This window comes from Hemitrygon akajei, chromosome 1 (assembly GCF_048418815.1).
Source record: "Hemitrygon akajei chromosome 1, sHemAka1.3, whole genome shotgun sequence".
Classification (NCBI taxonomy): Eukaryota; Metazoa; Chordata; class Chondrichthyes; order Myliobatiformes; family Dasyatidae; genus Hemitrygon; species Hemitrygon akajei.
In genome coordinates, this window is record NC_133124.1 from 68,920,160 (window position 1) to 68,937,495 (window position 17,336).

At 47.0% G+C, this 17,336-nt stretch overlaps 2 protein-coding genes across 3 annotated transcripts in view; one reads left to right on the forward strand and one right to left on the reverse strand.

Annotated features, from left to right (window-relative positions):
- LOC140727475 (voltage-gated inwardly rectifying potassium channel KCNH6-like) overlaps positions 1–16,726 on the reverse strand; it is a 286,713-nt gene extending 269,987 nt beyond the window's left edge. The window contains exon 1 of the mRNA XM_073044805.1: positions 16,312–16,726. The gene's annotated coding sequence lies outside the window, so the exon portion shown is untranslated. The remainder of the gene's footprint in view (positions 1–16,311) is intronic.
- On the forward strand, positions 4,223–16,795 carry asb10 (ankyrin repeat and SOCS box containing 10). 2 transcript variants are annotated; one of them, XM_073044907.1, is made up of 5 exons: positions 4,223–4,466; positions 8,842–9,109; positions 13,626–14,130; positions 15,387–15,500; positions 16,533–16,795. In XM_073044907.1, the coding sequence occupies exons 1-5, from the start codon at positions 4,226–4,228 to the stop codon at positions 16,716–16,718; spliced, it is 1,314 nt and encodes a 437-aa protein (XP_072901008.1). In that variant the 5' UTR covers positions 4,223–4,225; the 3' UTR covers positions 16,719–16,795. The 2 variants fall into 2 exon arrangements, with proteins under 2 accessions (XP_072901008.1, XP_072901019.1); XM_073044918.1 differs by lacking the exon at positions 4,223–4,466 and adding an exon at positions 4,978–5,361.
- Positions 16,796–17,336: the final 541 nt, after the last annotated feature.

The following is a 17,336-nucleotide window of genomic DNA, read 5'->3' on the forward strand; positions in this document are numbered from 1 at the left end:
GAGGCCTTCAGAAGTGAAATTTTTAAAGTACAAAGCTTGTACCTGTGCCTGTCAGAATAAAAGATACAGATAACAAGTGTAGGGAACCTTGGTTTTCAATAGATATTGAAGCCCTAGTTAAGAGAAAAAAGGAGCAGCTTAGCAGGTATAGGCAGGTAGGAATAAATGAGGTGCTTATGGAGTATTGGAAATGGAAGAGAACACTTAAGAAATCAGGAGGGCTAAAGAAGGCATAGGGTTGCCCTAGTAGACAAGGTGAAGGAGAATCCTAAGGGATTCTACAGATATGTTAAGAGCAAAAGGATTGCAAGGGACAAAATTCGTCCTCTGGAAGATCAGAATGATAATCTATGCATGGAGCCAAAAGAGATGGGGGAGATATTGAATGGATTGATTGTATCCATATTTACTCAGGAGATAGACACAGAGTCAATCAAAGTGATGCAAAGCAGCAATGAGGTCATGGGTCATGGACCCTACACAGGTAACAGAGGAGGAGGTGTTTGCTGTCTTGAGACAAATTAGGGTGGATAAATCCCCAGGGCCTGACAAGGTGTTCCCTTGGAGCCTGTGGGAGGCAAGTGCAGAAACTGCAGGGACCGTAACAGAGATATTTAAATCATCCTTAGTGACAGGAGATGCACCAAAGGATTGGAGAATAGCCAATGTTGTTCCGCCATTTAAAAAAGGCCCTAAGAATAAACCAGGAAATTATAGGTGAGCCTGACATCAGTAGTTAGAGAATTATTGGAAGGTATTCTAAGGAACCAGATATATGAGTTATCGGATAGACAAGAACTGATTAGAGATAGTCAGCATGGTTTTGTGCGTGGTAGGTCATGTCTAACCAGTATTATAGTATTTTGAAGAAGTTACCAGGAAAGTTAATGAAGGCAAGACAATGGATGTTGGCGTCATGGACTTCAGCAAGGTATTTGACAAGGTCCCACATGGGGGGCTGGTCAAGAAGGTTCATTCGCTCAGCATTCCAGATGATGTAGTAAATCGGATTAAATATTGGCTTTGTGGGAGAAGCTAAAGAGTGGCAGTAGATGGCTGCCTCTGATTGGAGGCTTGTGACTCGTGGAGTGCCACAGGGATCAGTGCTAGTTCTGTTATTGTTTGTCATCTATATCAATGATCTGGATGATAATGTGGTCAACTGGATCAGCAAATATGCAGATAACACCAAAGCTGGGGGTGTAATGGACTGCACAGAAGATTATCTGCTTGCAGTGGGATCTGGACCAGCTGGAAAAACGGGCTGAAGAATGGCAAATGAAAATTAATGTAGACAAGTGTGAGGTATTGGACTTCAGTAGGACCAAACAGGGTAGGTCTTACACAGTGAAAGGCAGGGCACTGAGGAGTCTGGTACAGAAAAGGAATCTGGGAATACAGATCCATAATTCATTGAATGTGGTGGCACAAGTAGATAGGGTCGTAAAGGAAGCTTATGGTATGAGCAAGGAGATGCGATGTTATGTCGAAATTGTATAAGACATGGATGAGGCTGAATTTGGAGTATTGTGTATAGTTTTGGTCACCTACCAGGTGTAAGTAAGTTTGAAAGAGTGCAGAGAAATTTTACAAGGATGGTGCCAGGACTGGAGGTGGAGGACCTGAGTTATAAGTAATGATTGAATAGGTTGCAAAGTAGAAGATTGAGGGAAGATTTGAGAGAGTTATATAAAATTATGAGTATAGATAGGGTAAATTCAAGCAGACATTTTTCACTGAGGTTTAATGCAACTACATCTAGAGGTCATGGGTTAAGGGCGAAAGGTGAAAAGTTTTAAGTGAAACATGAGGAAAAACTTCTTCACTCAGAGGGTTGTGAGAGTGTGGAATGAGCTGCCAGTACAAATGGTGCATGCAAGCTTGATTTCAAAGTTTAAGAGAAGTTTAGATAGGTACATGGATGGCAGGGGTATGGAGAGCTATGGTCCAGGTTGAGTAGGCAGTTTAAATAGTTCTGCATGGACTAGGTGGGCTGAAGGGCCTGTTTCTGTGCTATAGTTTTCTATGACTCTAGTGAGAGAAGCCAGAGAGTGGTAGTAGATGGTTGCCTCTCTGACTGGATGCCTGTGACTAGTGATGTGCCACAAGGATTTGTGCTGGGTCCACTGTTATTTGTGTTCTATAAAATAACTTGGATGATAATGTGGTAACTGGATCAGCAGACTTGTGGATGACACAATGATTGGGGGTGGAGTATCAAAACTTGCAGCTTGATCTGAACCAGCTGGAAAAATGGCAGATGAAATTTAATTTAGGTGTTGTAGTTTGGGAGGACAACTCAGGGTAGGACTTAAATAGTGAACAGTGAGGCGCTGAGGAGAGCGGTAAAATAAAGGGATTTGGGAATTCAAATCCATTATTGTTTGAAAGTGGCATCACAAGTAGATAGGGTCGTAAAGAGAGCTTTAGTTTCACTGGTCTTCAAACATCTGAGTATTGAGTACAGGAGATTGGACGTTAGAAACATAGAAACCCTACAGCACAGTACAGGCCCTTTGGCCCACAAAAGTGTGCCGAACATGTCCCTACCTTAGAAAGTACTAGGGTTACCCAATGCCCTCTATTTTTCTAAGCTCCATGTACCTATCCAAACTCTCTTAGGGTCTCTTAAAAGACCCTATCGTATCCACCTCCACCACCGTTGCTGGCAGCCCATTCCACGCACTCACCAATCTCTGCGTAAAAAACTTACCCCTGACATCTCCTCTGTACCTACTCCCAAGTACCTTAAACCTGTGCCCTCTTGTGGCAACCATTTCAGCCCTGGGAAAAAGCCTCTGACTATCCACACGATCAATGCCTCTCATCATCTTATACACCTCTAATAAGGACACACAGTTATGTTGAAGTTGAATAAGACATTGGTAAGGTCAAATTTGGAGTACTAAGTACAATTCCGGTCACCTACCTTCAGGTAGATTGAGAGTACCGAGAAAAAAATAAAAGGATATAGCCAGGACTTGAGGACCTGACCTAGATAGGGTAAAAGCAAGCAGGCTTTTTATATCTGAGGTTATGTGAAACTTGAACTAGCAAGTGAAAAATGAAACATTTAAGAGGGACAAGGGGGAGCTTCTTCATTCAGAGGGCAGTGCAAATGTGGAATGAGCTGCCAGTGGAAGAAGTGGATGCAGTTTTGACTGCAACATTTAAGAGAAGTTTGGATAAGAACATGGATGGGAGGTGTATGGAGGACTATGGGACTAGGCAGAATAACAGTTTGGCATGGACTAAATGGGCCAAAGGGCTTGTTTCTGTGCTGTAGTGTTCTATATCAAATAGTACTCTATTTTAAAAGCACTTGGATGTGTACATGGATAGGAAAGGTTTTGGGGAATATGGACCATATGCAGGCAAATAGGACTAGCTCAAGTAGACTATTTGGTTGTCATGGATGAGTCGGGCCAAAGGACCTGCTTCCATGCCATATAACCGTGACTTGGTGGGCCTGTCTGCTAACTCTGAGCGACTGGAACACTTAGATCCCTCTTGCAATTTCTCCCCACATAGACAATAATCTGCCTGGTTCCTGTCACTGAAGGGCATGCGGTCACACTTCCTAACATTACACTGTGTGTCCTTATCATAATGCATTCTATCTAGTTTTGTATCATCAGTAAACTTGGGGCCTTACACACTGTTCCCTCCAGGTCATTAATGGAAAATAAACTGTAAACCAAGGATTGAACTCTGGCAGCACACACAAAATGCTGGTGGAATGCAGCAGGCCAGGCAGCATCCACAGGGAGCACGGTCGACGTTTCAGGCAGAGACCCTTCACAGGACTAGACTGAACTCTGGGTTGGAGTCTACTGGGCTCCCCAACCTTAGGAAAGTGACCCTGCCAGCAAGATCCCAGAAGCAATAACTGTCAAAGTCCACAGGAAGATCTCAATAGCCAAGTCTGAAGACACCAGTTGCAGCACAGGGCTTGTTGGAGAACTGTTTGGTGATCATTCCTCTCACTGGGGACTTCGCACCTACTCTCCCCAACCACCCATTCCACCTCGACCCACACCCGTCGCCACCTAGCACCTCATTGACCCCACTCCTCACAGTTACGTTGTACCCCTTCCATGGCGGGAACTTGCTCAGTGCCGCTTCAGCACTGAGGAGGTTAAACCGCTCTGTAAACAGCTGCCGTGCTACAGAAATAGCATCTGCCCAGAGCCGGGCCCTGCTCCCTGTGGTGGGCCTGCCGGTGATGTCCCGCTACGGCTTTGCGCTGAGGTCTCTGAGCCGGGACAGGGAGGGAGCTGTGTGGAGGAGGAGGTGGGGGCGCGCCTGCCTCCCGTCCCGCTCACTGGTGTGTGCGGACAGATTGGTTCACAACGCCCTGTACACCGGAGACCTGCACAGGGTCCAGTGCCTCTTCACCAGGGGCAGCATCGGGGATCTGCTAATCCCACAGGCAGAGGAAAGCGTGCAGCCGGCACCCACACTGGGTGAGTGGGGGGAGGACCTACACCCGTCGGTCAGATACACTGCAGGACGGTTCTGAAGGAGTGTTGTCTTGTAGGAGAGGACACTGAGGGAGAGGCAATGTGGGAGGGTGGTGAAGAGGTAGAGGCGGTGAGAGAGAGATGGTAAGGAGGGTGAGTCAGTGAGGAGGGAGGGGTGAGCCCTGTTAGATCAGGAATCAGGATTTAGAGTGGAGAGGTTTGAAACAGCAGGGGAATTTGTTGGTTGGAGGTGTTGGGATGAGGGTTGGGTGGGGGGGGGGGTGGACACGGGTCTCCCCAGGACCTGGTCTCATTGCGTCCCGGGATCACTCGCCGTCCACGTACAAGGGAAAGACAGACAGACCATATGGGACGTGTGGGTGAGGGGAGCCCATGGGAAGGATGGGAGGGGATGGAGGGTGACAGGTACCCTGGACACACTGGCGAGGTCTGGGACACACCGCCAGAATCAGGGGGACTCTGGGAGGGAGGGATGTTTTGGGCTGTGGGACACTGGGAGCAGGGCTCGCTACCAGAGACAGCATGGGGCGATGGGTGAGTGATCTCCTGGGTCGGGGACTGACTGGGGCGGAGCAGCAGTCCGACACCAGATCCTGAGCTGTCTCGGAGCCAGAGTATCACGAGGGGCTGCAGAAAATAGCCTCAGCTGTGGACAGGAGCAGTCAGACCTCCCGCCACGACATGTCCAATGTCATTGTCACCGCTAAGGCAGAGGGTCCCGCCTGGGAACTATGGCACGCCCTGCTACTGGGGGAGGCAGAGACGGTGCTACTCCTGACCACGGACCCCCAGCACCCCCAGCTTCACCCCAACGTGGTATTTGACACCAGCGACGTAGAGCAGTGGAGGAACTACCGCTACAACCTGCGGGCCCTGAGTACGTGAGCCGGGGGAGGACGGGGGAGGGTCAGTTGGTTACAGTGAGCGGGGGCCAGAGACGGGGAATGCAGGGGTTAGGAAAAGGGATTTACGGTGGGAGGTGTCGGTGCAGGGACGGGGGAATTACAGATGGGTCAATGGACGGGGCAGTTATAGGGGCGGATCTGGGGGAAATACATTGTGTTTGGGGGTCACTGGGATCATCAGGATGAAAAAGTGATCAGTGGGGACAGGACGGGGTCAGGAGCTTTGGACACAAATCCCTCAGTAAGGGACTCAAAGATGCATATCACGCGGGACATGTTACAGCCATCGGTGAGGAGGTGCAAGTGCGGCTTCAGAAACGCTTCCTTCCCTCCTCCATCAGATTTCTAAATGGCCCACGTTCGCTACTCACCTTTCTCACAATTTTGTAAGTTATTGTAAGTTACTGTAAGTTTTATGATTTACACCGTATTGCTGCTTCAAAGCAACACATTTCACTGCAATGTCGGTGATAATATACCCGATTCTGATATAGAGAGGGTATCCCGAAGACATTTCACTGCAATGTCGGTGATAATATACCCGATTCTGATATAGAGAGGGTATCCCGAAGACATTTCACTACAATGTCGGTGATAATATACCCGATTCTGATATAGAGAGGGTATCCCGAAGACTCATCAGGACATTGCTCGGGACAGACGGTTTCAGTTACGAGGAGACTACGGGGGCACGGTTGGATTTCCTTAAGGTGGATGAGGCTGGAGGGGACGGGACGGCTGACAGCGATGATGAGGGATAGTAGGAAATCTTCCTCTGTAGTGACAGTATCACACAGCACGGACACAGGCCCTTCGGCCCAACTGGTCCATGCCATCCAAGCTTACACTACTGTGCCGCCTCATAGAGTGTGTTACACAGTACCACACAGACAGATAATTGCGTGGCTGAGGAATTGGTGCAGGGGGCCATGATTCAGATTTGTGGATTACTGGTATCTCCTCTGGGATGGGGAGACCAGTACAAGAGGGTTGGGTTACAACTGAACCCAACAATGTTCTGATGAACAGATTTCCTGGTACTACTGGGGAGGATTTAGACCAGTGGTTCCCAACCTTTTTTTGGCCATGCCCCACTTAATCACCTCTAAAATCCTGATGCCCCCTGTGGTGATATATAATTCTTATTATTCAAAAAGTGAACTCCTATTCACCTGGAGGAAGCCTAAAAGACCATTAACTTGGTTTAAACAAGCTTCCAAAGAACATGGCATTCATGAAAGAGAAAAATAAAAGAACCAAAGGACTGTTAAAGTTCTGAGGAAGAAATTACTAAGAAATTGTAAAAAAAAGAACATTAAGTGATATTAAAATAATAATAATAAATAAATAAAACAATGCCGATTCGTTTCTACAGCATACAAAGACAGATACACCGTTTAAAAGAGATGACGCAATGTACACACCTTCACACCACCAAGAACCGAAAGCTACTGCAAAAAGCAGCATTGGCTCGACCTCGTACGAGTTTCTTACGCGTTTGGACTTGTTCATTCGTTCCTTCCTACATCAGTCAATTCATTAATTTAATTATGAAAGCCATTTGATGGTTGTAATGATGGTGATACACTATATATACAGTACATACGCAATTACACATGTACATACACACAAGTATTTTTATGTATGCATACTGTATATACACATATGTATTAACTCGCACACACACTCATACTCACACAGACTTACTAGAAAAAATTCACTGTTAATAACTCATTCTCGAATTGCCCCCCTTAAAAATCAAATTTTAATTGCCCCCCTGTGGTAATATGCCCCACGTTGGGAACCACTGATTTAGACTAAATTGGCAGAGGTGGTGGGATCCAATGCATCAGGAAGGCAAATGTGAGGCTGGAAGCTGATACAGAATTCAGTTTCAGAAAGGTCAGTGGACAAGACAGGAAGCAGCCTGGCAGCAAGAGAGGAAAGATTGCTGGATTCAACTACATTACTTTCAATACAAGGAGACCTGACAGGTGAGGCAGATGAACTCAAATGGTGGTTAGCTATGTTATAGCCTTTACAGAAATATGGCTAAAGAAAGGACAGGACTGCCAGTTAAATGTTCCAGGTTACAGGCTCTATTGGTGGGGAGGGGGTTGCATTTCTTATTAAAGAGACTATCACAGCAGTGGTCTGAGATGATATTACTAAAGGATCGTCCAGTGAGGCTCTCTAATTTGAGCTGAAAAATAAAAGAGGTTAATCACATTGTTGGGCTTCTACATTATGCTCCCAAATAGTCAACGGAAGTTGACGAAAAAATAGGCAGGGAGATTGCAGAGAGCTGCAAGAATAATGGGACTGTCAGAGTAGAGGATTTTAACTTCCGAAACTCAAAGTAAATTTATTGTCAAAGTACGTATATCACCGTATACTACCTTGAGATTCAATTTCTTGGAAGCATACACAGTAGAACAAAGAAATGCAATAGAATCAATGAAAAACTACCCTCAAAGACTGGCAAACAACCAATGTGCACAACAAGACAAACTCTGCAAATACTGAATAGGTAGATCGATGGATAAAACTGAGAACATGAGTTGTAAAATCCTTTAAAGTGAGTCCATGCTCTGTAAAATATGTTCAGATTTGTGGTGACAGGAATTATTCACACCAGTTCAGGAACCTGATGGTTGGAAAGTATTAACAGTTCCTGAACCTGGTGGTGTGGGACCTAAGACTGCCATACCTCCTTCTCCCTCCACAACCTGGATCAACATGTTGATATGTGCGGCACCTACTGTCCTGTGGAGGCTTGCGTACTTCAAGGACTCCATCAGGCGATGCCAACTCCATGTTGAAATGGCTGTGGACAAGATGCCAGACGAAGATCAACCCAACCCTCGCTCCCAAACAGACAGGCACGTGTCTGCCCCTCCTGGGCCACACTTCAATTCGAAATGTGAATGCCACACAAAACAACCTCCTTCCCAATGGAAGCAGCAAGAGGAGAGTATGGTCTGGTTGGTGGAGGTCCTAGCTTTCTTGTGACAGTGCTCCTTGTAGATGTTCTCAATGGTGGAGAAGGCTTTGCTTGTGATGGATTGGGCTGTATCCACAAGTTTTTGTGGGCTTTTCCATTCTTGGGCATTGGTATTTCCACACCAGGCCATGATGCATAGGTATCCTAACATAGACTGATCTGTTGTAGAGTCAAAGGTTTAGATAGGATGGTATTTCCTCAGGCAATATATAAAGGGCCCTACTAGGTAGGGTCATTTGGCACCTGGGAGGCTATTAAGAGTGTGATATGGGCAGTTAATGATCTACAAGTTCTTGATAGAATAAAGGGTAAGGATAACAACCTGTACCCCCTCCCCCCAGTAATGACCACATCCCCTGTACCCCCAGTAATGACCTGTGCCCTGTTCCCCAGGTAATGACCCTTGACCTGTACCCTGGCAATGACCCATGACCCGTCCTTCCTGCAGGGATCTGGTCACTGTGCTACAAGCAGGAGTTTACCACCCCGCTGCAGATCTGCTCAAGCAGGGGATATGACCAGTGTGTGCGGCACCTACTGTCCTGTGGAGCTGAGCCCGACTTTTCTCCCGGAGGGAAGACTGCCCTGCACGAGGCATGTGAGAACTCCCAGGCTGAGTGTGCACGACTACTGCTAACAGCGGGAGCTAACCCAAATGCAGTATCCGAGGATGGCTACTGTCCGCTGCATCTCTGCACCTCGCCCGAGTCCCTGAGGTAAGTTCAAAACTCACAACGGAAAGGGTGAGCAGCCCATTGTCATGGTCCATATTGGGACCAGTGACACAGGCAGGAAGGCACTGTGAGATCCTGCAAAGGGAATTGAGGAGTTAAGTTGAACATTGAAAAGCAGCACCTCAAAATTAGTAAATTGGATTATTTTTGTCACATGTAACAAGGTAGAGTGAAAAGCTAACCATACAGATCATTTCAGGAGCATTTTGTAATTCGTGACCAAAGTTCCATTAGTTTTGAACTAATTACGGAAAGGGACAGAACAGGTCCACATGTTCAAGTTCTATATTGGGGGAAGGAAAATTTTAATGGTTTGAATATACAGCACAATACGTGGCTTTCGGCCCATGATGTTGTGCCAACCCTTTAACCAACTTCAAAATCATTCTATTTTACTTAGGGACTCTTAAATGTTCCTAATGTACCTGCCTCTATCACCACCCCCCACAACATGCATCCACTACTCTCTGTATATTTTTTAAAAACTACTTCTAACATCCCTCTATAGTCTCCTCTAAACACCTTAAAATTATGCCCCCTCATATTAGCCATTACTGCTTTGAGAAAGAAGTATTGGGCTGTTCACTGTATCCATCCTCTTATCATATTGTACACCTCTATCAAGTCATCACTCATCGCCCTTCACTCCAAGGAGAAAATCCCTAGCTCAGTCAATCTTTTCTCATAAGACATGCTCTCTAATTCAGGCAGAATCCTGAAAAATCTCCTCTACACTCTGTCTAAAACTTCCACATCCTTCCTATAATGAGGCAACAGAACTGAACACAATACTCTCAGTGTGGTCTTCCTGTAGTAACCTTGTCCGGCTCCGGGGAATTATCTATCGTATGTAATGAGCCATGATCTTGATTGGAATAGGTTGTTTGTGAGCAAGTGGGAGACATTTAAAGGTGAGATGGTGAGAACTCTAGGTCTGCATGTTCCTGTTGGAGTGAAGGTCAAGGCTGGTAAGAATAGGGAACCCGGGATGACAAGGAGTAATGAGGCCCAGGCCAGGTAAAAAGGGACAGTGGCACGGATCAGATAGAGACGGCTGGGATCAAGCGAATCCCAGGAGAGAATAGGAGGTGCAGGACTGTACTCAGGAAGGAAATCAGGGGGCATGGAAGGGGATTGAGATACATTTGACAGAGAAGATTAAGGAGAATCCAAAGAGATTTAATAAACTTATTAAGGAAGAAAGAGTAACAAGAGAGAGAGAATAGGACCTGTCAAAGACCAAATGGTGCATACTTGTGTGGAGCACAGGAGATGGTCAAGATCCATAATGAATACTTTTCCTGGGTTTTTTCTATGGAGAAAGACATGGAGACTTGAACTAGAAAAAGTAAATGTGGAGGACTTGGGGATAGTCCATGTTACAAAAAGGGAGAAGTCTTAAAAAGTATGAAAATAGGCAAGTCTCCAGGCCTGATCAGTTTTATCAAAGGACACTGTGGAAGGCTAGGGAAGTCATCTGTGGAAGGTAAGTTACTGGAAAGGATTCTGAGAGATAAGACACGAATACATCTGGAAAGATGGGTTAATTAAGGGTGAGCAATCATGTCTTAGGAACTTGATTAAGCTTTTTGAAGTAACCAAAAGGTCGATGAGAGTAGGGTGCTGGATATGATTTAGATAACAAAATACAGGGCATGTTATGTTTGCAAATGATACTAAAATGGTTGGTCTAGTAGATAATGAAGAAGGTTATCAAAAATTACACGTGAATCTTCATCAACTGGGTAAATGAATAAGTGCAAGATGTTGTGTTTTGGGAAGTCAAATCCAGTTTGAACATTCACAGTGAATGGTGACTGAGGAGTGTTATAGAACAGAGGGATCTTGGAGTACAAGTTTCCCTGAAAGCAGACTCACAAGTAGACTGGATGGTGAGGAAGGGTTTGTGCATGCTGGCTTTCATAAGACCATAAGTATAGGAGCAGAATTAGGCCATACAGCCCATTGAATCTGCTTCGCCATTCCATCATGGTTGATCCTGGATCCACTCAACCCCATACACCTTCCTTCTCACCATATCCTCTGTTGCCCTGACCAATCAGAAAATGATCAACTTCTGCCTTAAATATACCCACGGACTTGGCCTCCACCACAGACTGGCAGAGTATTCCATAGATTCACTATGTTGCAGCTAAAAAATATTCCTCTTGACCTCTATTCTAAAGGGTTGCCCCTCAATTTTGCGGTCCTGCCCTTTAGTTCTGGATATCTCCACCAAAGGAAACATCCTCTCCACATCTACTCTATCTAGTCCTTTCAACATTCAGTAGGTTTCAATGAGACCCCCACGCATTCTTCTAAATTCCAGTGAGTACAGGCTCAAAGCTGCCAAATGCTCCTCATATGTTAACCACTCATTCCTGGAATCATCCTCATGAACCTCCTCTGGACTCTCTTCAATTACAACACATCTTTTCTGATATATGGGGCCCAAAACCATTGACAATACTCCAAGAGCAGTCTGACTAGCATCTTATAAAGGCTCAGCATTATCTCCTTGCTTTTATATTGTATTCCCCTTGAAATAAGTGTCAACATTGCATTTGCCTTCTTTACCACAGACTCAACCTGTAAATTAACCTTCTAGGAGTCTTACACAAGGACCCCTAAGTTCCTCTGCACCTCTGTTTAAATCTTCTCACCATCTAGATAGTAGTCCACTCTATTGTTCTTTTTATCAAAATGCATTATCGTACATTTCCCAACATTGTATTTAATCTGCCACTTGCTTGCCCATTCTTCCAATTTGTCTAAGTCCTGCTGCAATCGTATTACTTCCTCAGCACTACCTACCCCTTTACCTTTCTTTGTATCATCCACAAACTTGCCACAAAGTAATCAATTCCATTATCCAAACCATTGACAATGTGAAAAGTAGCGGTCCCAATTCTGACACTAAGGAACACCACTAGTCATTGGCAGCCAACCAGAAAAAGCCCTGTTTATTCCCACTCGCTGCCTCCTGCTTGTCAACCATTCTACTATCCATGCTCTAAGACCATAGGATTTTATCTTGTTAAGCAGCCTTACATGTGGCACCTTATCAAATGAAAATCTAAGTAAATGACATCCACTGCATCTCCTTTGTCCACCCTGCTTGTAACTTCCTCAAAGAACTCTAACAGATTTGTCAAGCAAGATTTCCCTTCACAGAAACCATGCTGACTTTGACATGTTTTATCTTTAGTCTCCAAGTAGCCTGAAACCTCAGCCTTAATAATAGACTCCAAAACTTTCCCAATCACTGAGGTTAGGCGAACTGGTCTATAATTTCCTTTCTTTTGCCTTCCTCCCTTCTTAAAGAGTGGAGTGACATTTGCAATCTTCCAGTCCTCTGGGACTATGACAGAATCAAGTGATTCTTGAAAGAACATGGCCAATGCATCCGTTATCTCTTCAGCAACCTCTTTCAGGACTCTGGGATGTAGTCATTCTGGTCCAAGTGACTTATCCACCTTAACACCTTTGAGTTTGCCTAGCACTTTTTCCTTTGTAATAGCAATGGCACTTACTCCTGCTCCCTGACACCTACGGACCTCTGGCACACTCCTAGTGTCTTACACAGTGAAGACAGATGCAAAGTACCCATTAAGTTCATCTGTCATTTCTTTGTCCCCTTTTACTACCTCACCAGCATCATTTTCCAAGGGTCTTCCACATTTAAGTGTATCAGTTATAGGAAGAGGTTGGAAAAGCTAGAACTTTATTCCTTGGAGTGTAGGAGACTGAGAAGTGATCTTACAGAAATATTTAAAATTTTGAGGGACACAGTCTTTTCCCCAGGATTGGTGAATCAAGAATTAAAGGGCATTGGTTTAAGGTGAGAGGAGAGATATTTAATAGGAGATTAAGGGCCGATTTTTTCTAACATAATGAGTGGTGCATATGTGCAATTATCTGCCAGAGGAAGTTGTTAAGGCAGGGACAGTAACAACTTTGAAAAGGCACTTATTGTTGTTCAGTCATTAAGTCATGACCTCATAGAATTTTCCATAAGGTTTTCTTGGCAAATTACTGAGGTGGGTTGCCATTTCCTTCTCCAGTGGACCATATTCAGTATGACCTCTCTGCCATGATCTGTCCATCTTGAGTAGCCCGATATGGTACAGCCCATAGTGTCACTGAGATACACAAGCCCCTCACCACAACAAGGTAATGGACCATGAGGAGGCAAAAAGCAAAGATAGGAAATGTTTAGAGGGCTATAGACCAAACAGGGGCAAATAGGGCAAGCTTAGATGGGAATCTTGATTAGTATGGATCAGGTGGGCCAAAGAGCCTGTTTCCATGCTGTACAACTCAACAATGAGTAGTGATTCGCTGAGTTTATATTTTGTTGAGCAGTGATTGGTTGAATGTGCTGTTTGGTGAGCAGTGATTTGCTCAGGTTGTTGTTCAGTGAATGGTAATTGGTAGAGTGTGTTGTTTGGTGGGCAGTAATTGGCTAGGATGGAATAACTGCAGGTGTTCTTGACAGATGTGCGCAATACTTACTGGAATTTGGTGGCCACATTAACAGTCGGACAGAGGAAAAGGATGACACTGCACTGCACATTGCTTCCAGGTTTGCCCTGGAGGAGCACGTCGACTTGTACCTCAGCTACGGAGCCTCGATTAACCGGTTAAATGAGTGTGGTCAAACTGCCTTGCATTGCGTGTGTGGTCAGCCCCACAGCCAGGCAGATGCTGAGAGGTATTACCGGGTGTGCAGAAAGCTGGTGGAGAGTGGAGCCAGTGTGGTAGCGCTGGACGAGGAGCAACAGTCTGCTCTACACCTGGCCTGTTACACATCCAACTACAGGATTGTGGATCTGCTCCTCGCCAGGGGCGTTGATGTCAACCGCATGGATTACGGTGGCAATGCCCCCCTTCACAAAGCCCTGCAAGCTGTCAGCTACAAGCTGGATCATGAGCCCGAGCGTGTAGTGCAATCCCTCCTGAACTACGGATCCATCCGCATCTGGCCAGGTGCCTTTCCCAAGGTGAGGTACAGCTTTCAGTGTGAGTATCTGTTGTAATGGGTGTGACCAGCACCTCTCAGTTACAGTCATTGAGTTATACAGAAATACGCCTTTTGGTCCAGTTCATCCATGCCAACCAAGGTGCCTTCCAGCAGCCAGTGCTGGTTGCTTACACTTGACCCACATCTCCCTGAACCTTTCCTATCCTTGCCTATGTCCAAATGTCTTCAGAACATTGTAATTCTACCTGCTTATTCCACTTCTTCTGGCAGCTCATTCCAAACATCCACCATCCTCTGTTTAAAAACCTGCCCCTTGACCGTTGAACTTTTCCCCTCTCACTTTAAACCTGATCTTCAGTTCCAGACTCGTTTCTAGAATCTTACTTATACCCTCATAATTTTATAAACCTGTGTTAGGCCACTCCTCACCCTCCTTCGCTCCAGGGAAAACATTTCAGCCTGTCCAGCCTCTACCTATAACTCAATCCCTCCAGGTCTGGCAACATCCTTGTGAACATCCTTTTCACCAATCCTGATGAAGGCTCTTAGCCCTAAAAACATTGACTGTTTACTCATTTCCATAGATGCTGCCTGACATGCTGAGTTCCTCCAGCATTTTGGGTTTATTTCTCTGGATTTCCAGCATTGGTGGAATCTCTTGTGTTCATGACTTCACCCAGTGATTCTGTCTCCACAGCCCAAGGAGCAGAAATTCTTTCTGAGTTCAGTCCTAAATGGCCAAGCCATTGACCCCTTGAAATTCATAACCATGATTAATACAAGCCTGGGAGGGAGTGATGCAAAGGACACTGCCTCAGTAACCACACCATCCATCTGCTCCACGACTCTGGGTTGTAGTTGATTCCAGACACACCAACACACCGGACTTGCATATACCCTCCCGAAGTAGCCTTGGAAGCCACTCAGGTCAATGCCCATTGAGGATGGTACAGAACCCCCATACAGGGATAATTAAATAACCAAATCATGGAGACGCAAATCTGGAACAACACACAGACCCAAATGTTGACTATACATTGCTCTCCACCAGCACTGCCTGACCCACAGAGCAGGTGCAGGCTCCGCTGTCTGGGGTCCATTCTCTGACTAACCTTTTCCTACCTTTTTCACCCTCCCTCTCTCCTTCCCCCTATCTACAATCCCCTCCACTATCTATCTCCCATCCTGCTCTCTCCCCTCCTCTCCTTCCACTGCCCTGTTCCCTTCCCCCATGTCATTCTCTCCCCTGCCCCTCTACCCTCTCTCTTGGGGCAGGTGTTGAAATACTGTTCCAAGTCTCCGGCAACGATTGAGGTTCTGCTGAATGTCTACGACCACGTCAAGGTGACAGACGAATGGGTGAAGGCAATCCCACTGGAGGTTCTGCGGGTATGGTCTGTCGGCAGGGAGCGGGGTATTGTGGGCAGGGGTCTCAGCAGGCTATGGGATATGGAGAGGGAGGGGTCACAGCTGTGGGTTACGGAGAGGGGGGTCACAGGAGACTGCGGGATATCGAGGGAGAGGGTCATAGGAGACTGGGATATAGAGAGAGGGTCAAAGGAGGCTGTAGGATGTGGAGAGAGGGGGTCACAGGAGACTGGGATATGGGGAGAGGGGGTCACAGGAGACTGGGATATGGGGAGAGGGGGTCACAGGAGACTGGGATATGGGGAGAGGGGGTCACAGGAAACTGTGGGATGGAGGGAGAGGGTCACAGGAGACTGTGGGATGGAGGGAGAGGGTCACAGGAGGCTGTAGGATATGGAGAGAGGGGGTACAGGAGTGTGGGATATGGAGAGAGGAGCTGGAAAGGGACACAGAGCATTTCATCTGATTCACTCAGTGGCAGGAACTGGGTCACAGAGATTCCAGGAGAGTGAGGCCAAGGTGAAAAGGTGCAGGACCAAGCAGGCCATTTGGCCCCAAGAGTATGATGCTGATTCCCCCTCTGCCTGAAGCCCTAGGTTTCCTTACCAATAAAAATCCAGCCTTCAGAGGCAGTAAGTTCAAAGACGTGGTGCCCTCTGCTAGAATTCTTCCCCACAGTGTCCAGCCCTCTCAACCCCGAACAACCTTATAATGCAGTCATTCCAGATTCTAGCCAGTGGGTTCCCACCTCATAAGACCCATCCCCACGAAACCACCGTCCATCCCAGAATCTCCTCATCAACCTCGTCTGCGCTGCCTGTCAATAACCTACCTGTCCATTAGTGGCAGGACAACCTGTTCACAGAGTTCCAGCTATGTCTCATCTCAGGTGCGGCTTGAAATACAACTTGTACCGGCTGAGGGGACAGGGCAAAGGTCAGGGATTAAGATGAAGGTGGGTTTTGAGGGTGGGGTGGGATAGGAAGGTGGGAATGGGGTGCAGTGTATTGTTGATCTGTCTCCATCTCTCTCTCTCCCACACCCGACCCGCAGGAACACGCCGAGTTCTACAGCTTGCTGGGGTCGGTGCTGCGCACTCCGCGCTCCCTACAACACCTGTCTCGGTGCGTCATCCGCACTCACTGCCGAGGCCCCTGCGCGAGCGCCGTGCCCGTGCTGCCGCTGCCCTCCGCCATCAAAAGCTTCCTGCTGCTCGAGATCCAGGGCTTCCTGATGTAGGGGCGGTAACGAGGCCCGCGCACCAGAAGCCCAGCCCATCAGGACTGACTCCGCCCACTGGACATTGGCCCCTCCCACCGGAACTCACCCCTACCCCCGACCCCCCCCCCCCTCCCGGGACCGGCCCCGATCACCGCCTCACGGGAGTCCTCTGTCGAGTGAGTTCAGTGTAATTAGTGAACGGAAGAGGGTGTGAATTGGGGGAGGGGCAGAGAGGGTAGGGGGGAGGAGAAAGAAAAAGATGAAGAATGTGGGGGGGGGGAGTGACAGGAGAGGTGCAGGAAGAAGGATGAGGAGTTGAGGAAGAGGGACTGGAGAGAAGAAGGAGGGGGATAATGGGGTTTGAGGGGAAAGGGAGGGATCGAAGGAGAAGAAAGGGTTGGAGAGGGGAGAAAGGCAGGAATGGTGGAGGGGTGAGTTATATAAGGGGAGGATCTGTTGTCAGTGAACTCTCCCTGATAGTGGATGCGCTCCATACCCAGCGGTCAGTGAAGTGATCGGTGAGGGGATGGGTCCAGCGGGGGGGTCAGCAACTGGCCATTAGTGAAGTGGTGGGGTGAGTCACTGAAGGAGGTGTGACTATAGAGGGGTGGATCAGGAACGGGGTGGGATTGTCCT

Coding starts and splice junctions, on each gene's coding strand:
- asb10 (XM_073044907.1), top strand. CDS start 4,226: ATGTCCCGCTACGGCTTTGCGCTGAGGTCTCTGAGCCGGGACAGGGAG. Junction 14,131..15,386: donor GGCCAGGTGCCTTTCCCAAG/GTGAGGTACAGC, acceptor CTCTTGGGGCAG/GTGTTGAAATACTGTTCCAA. Junction 15,501..16,532: donor TCCCACTGGAGGTTCTGCGG/GTATGGTCTGTC, acceptor CCCGACCCGCAG/GAACACGCCGAGTTCTACAG.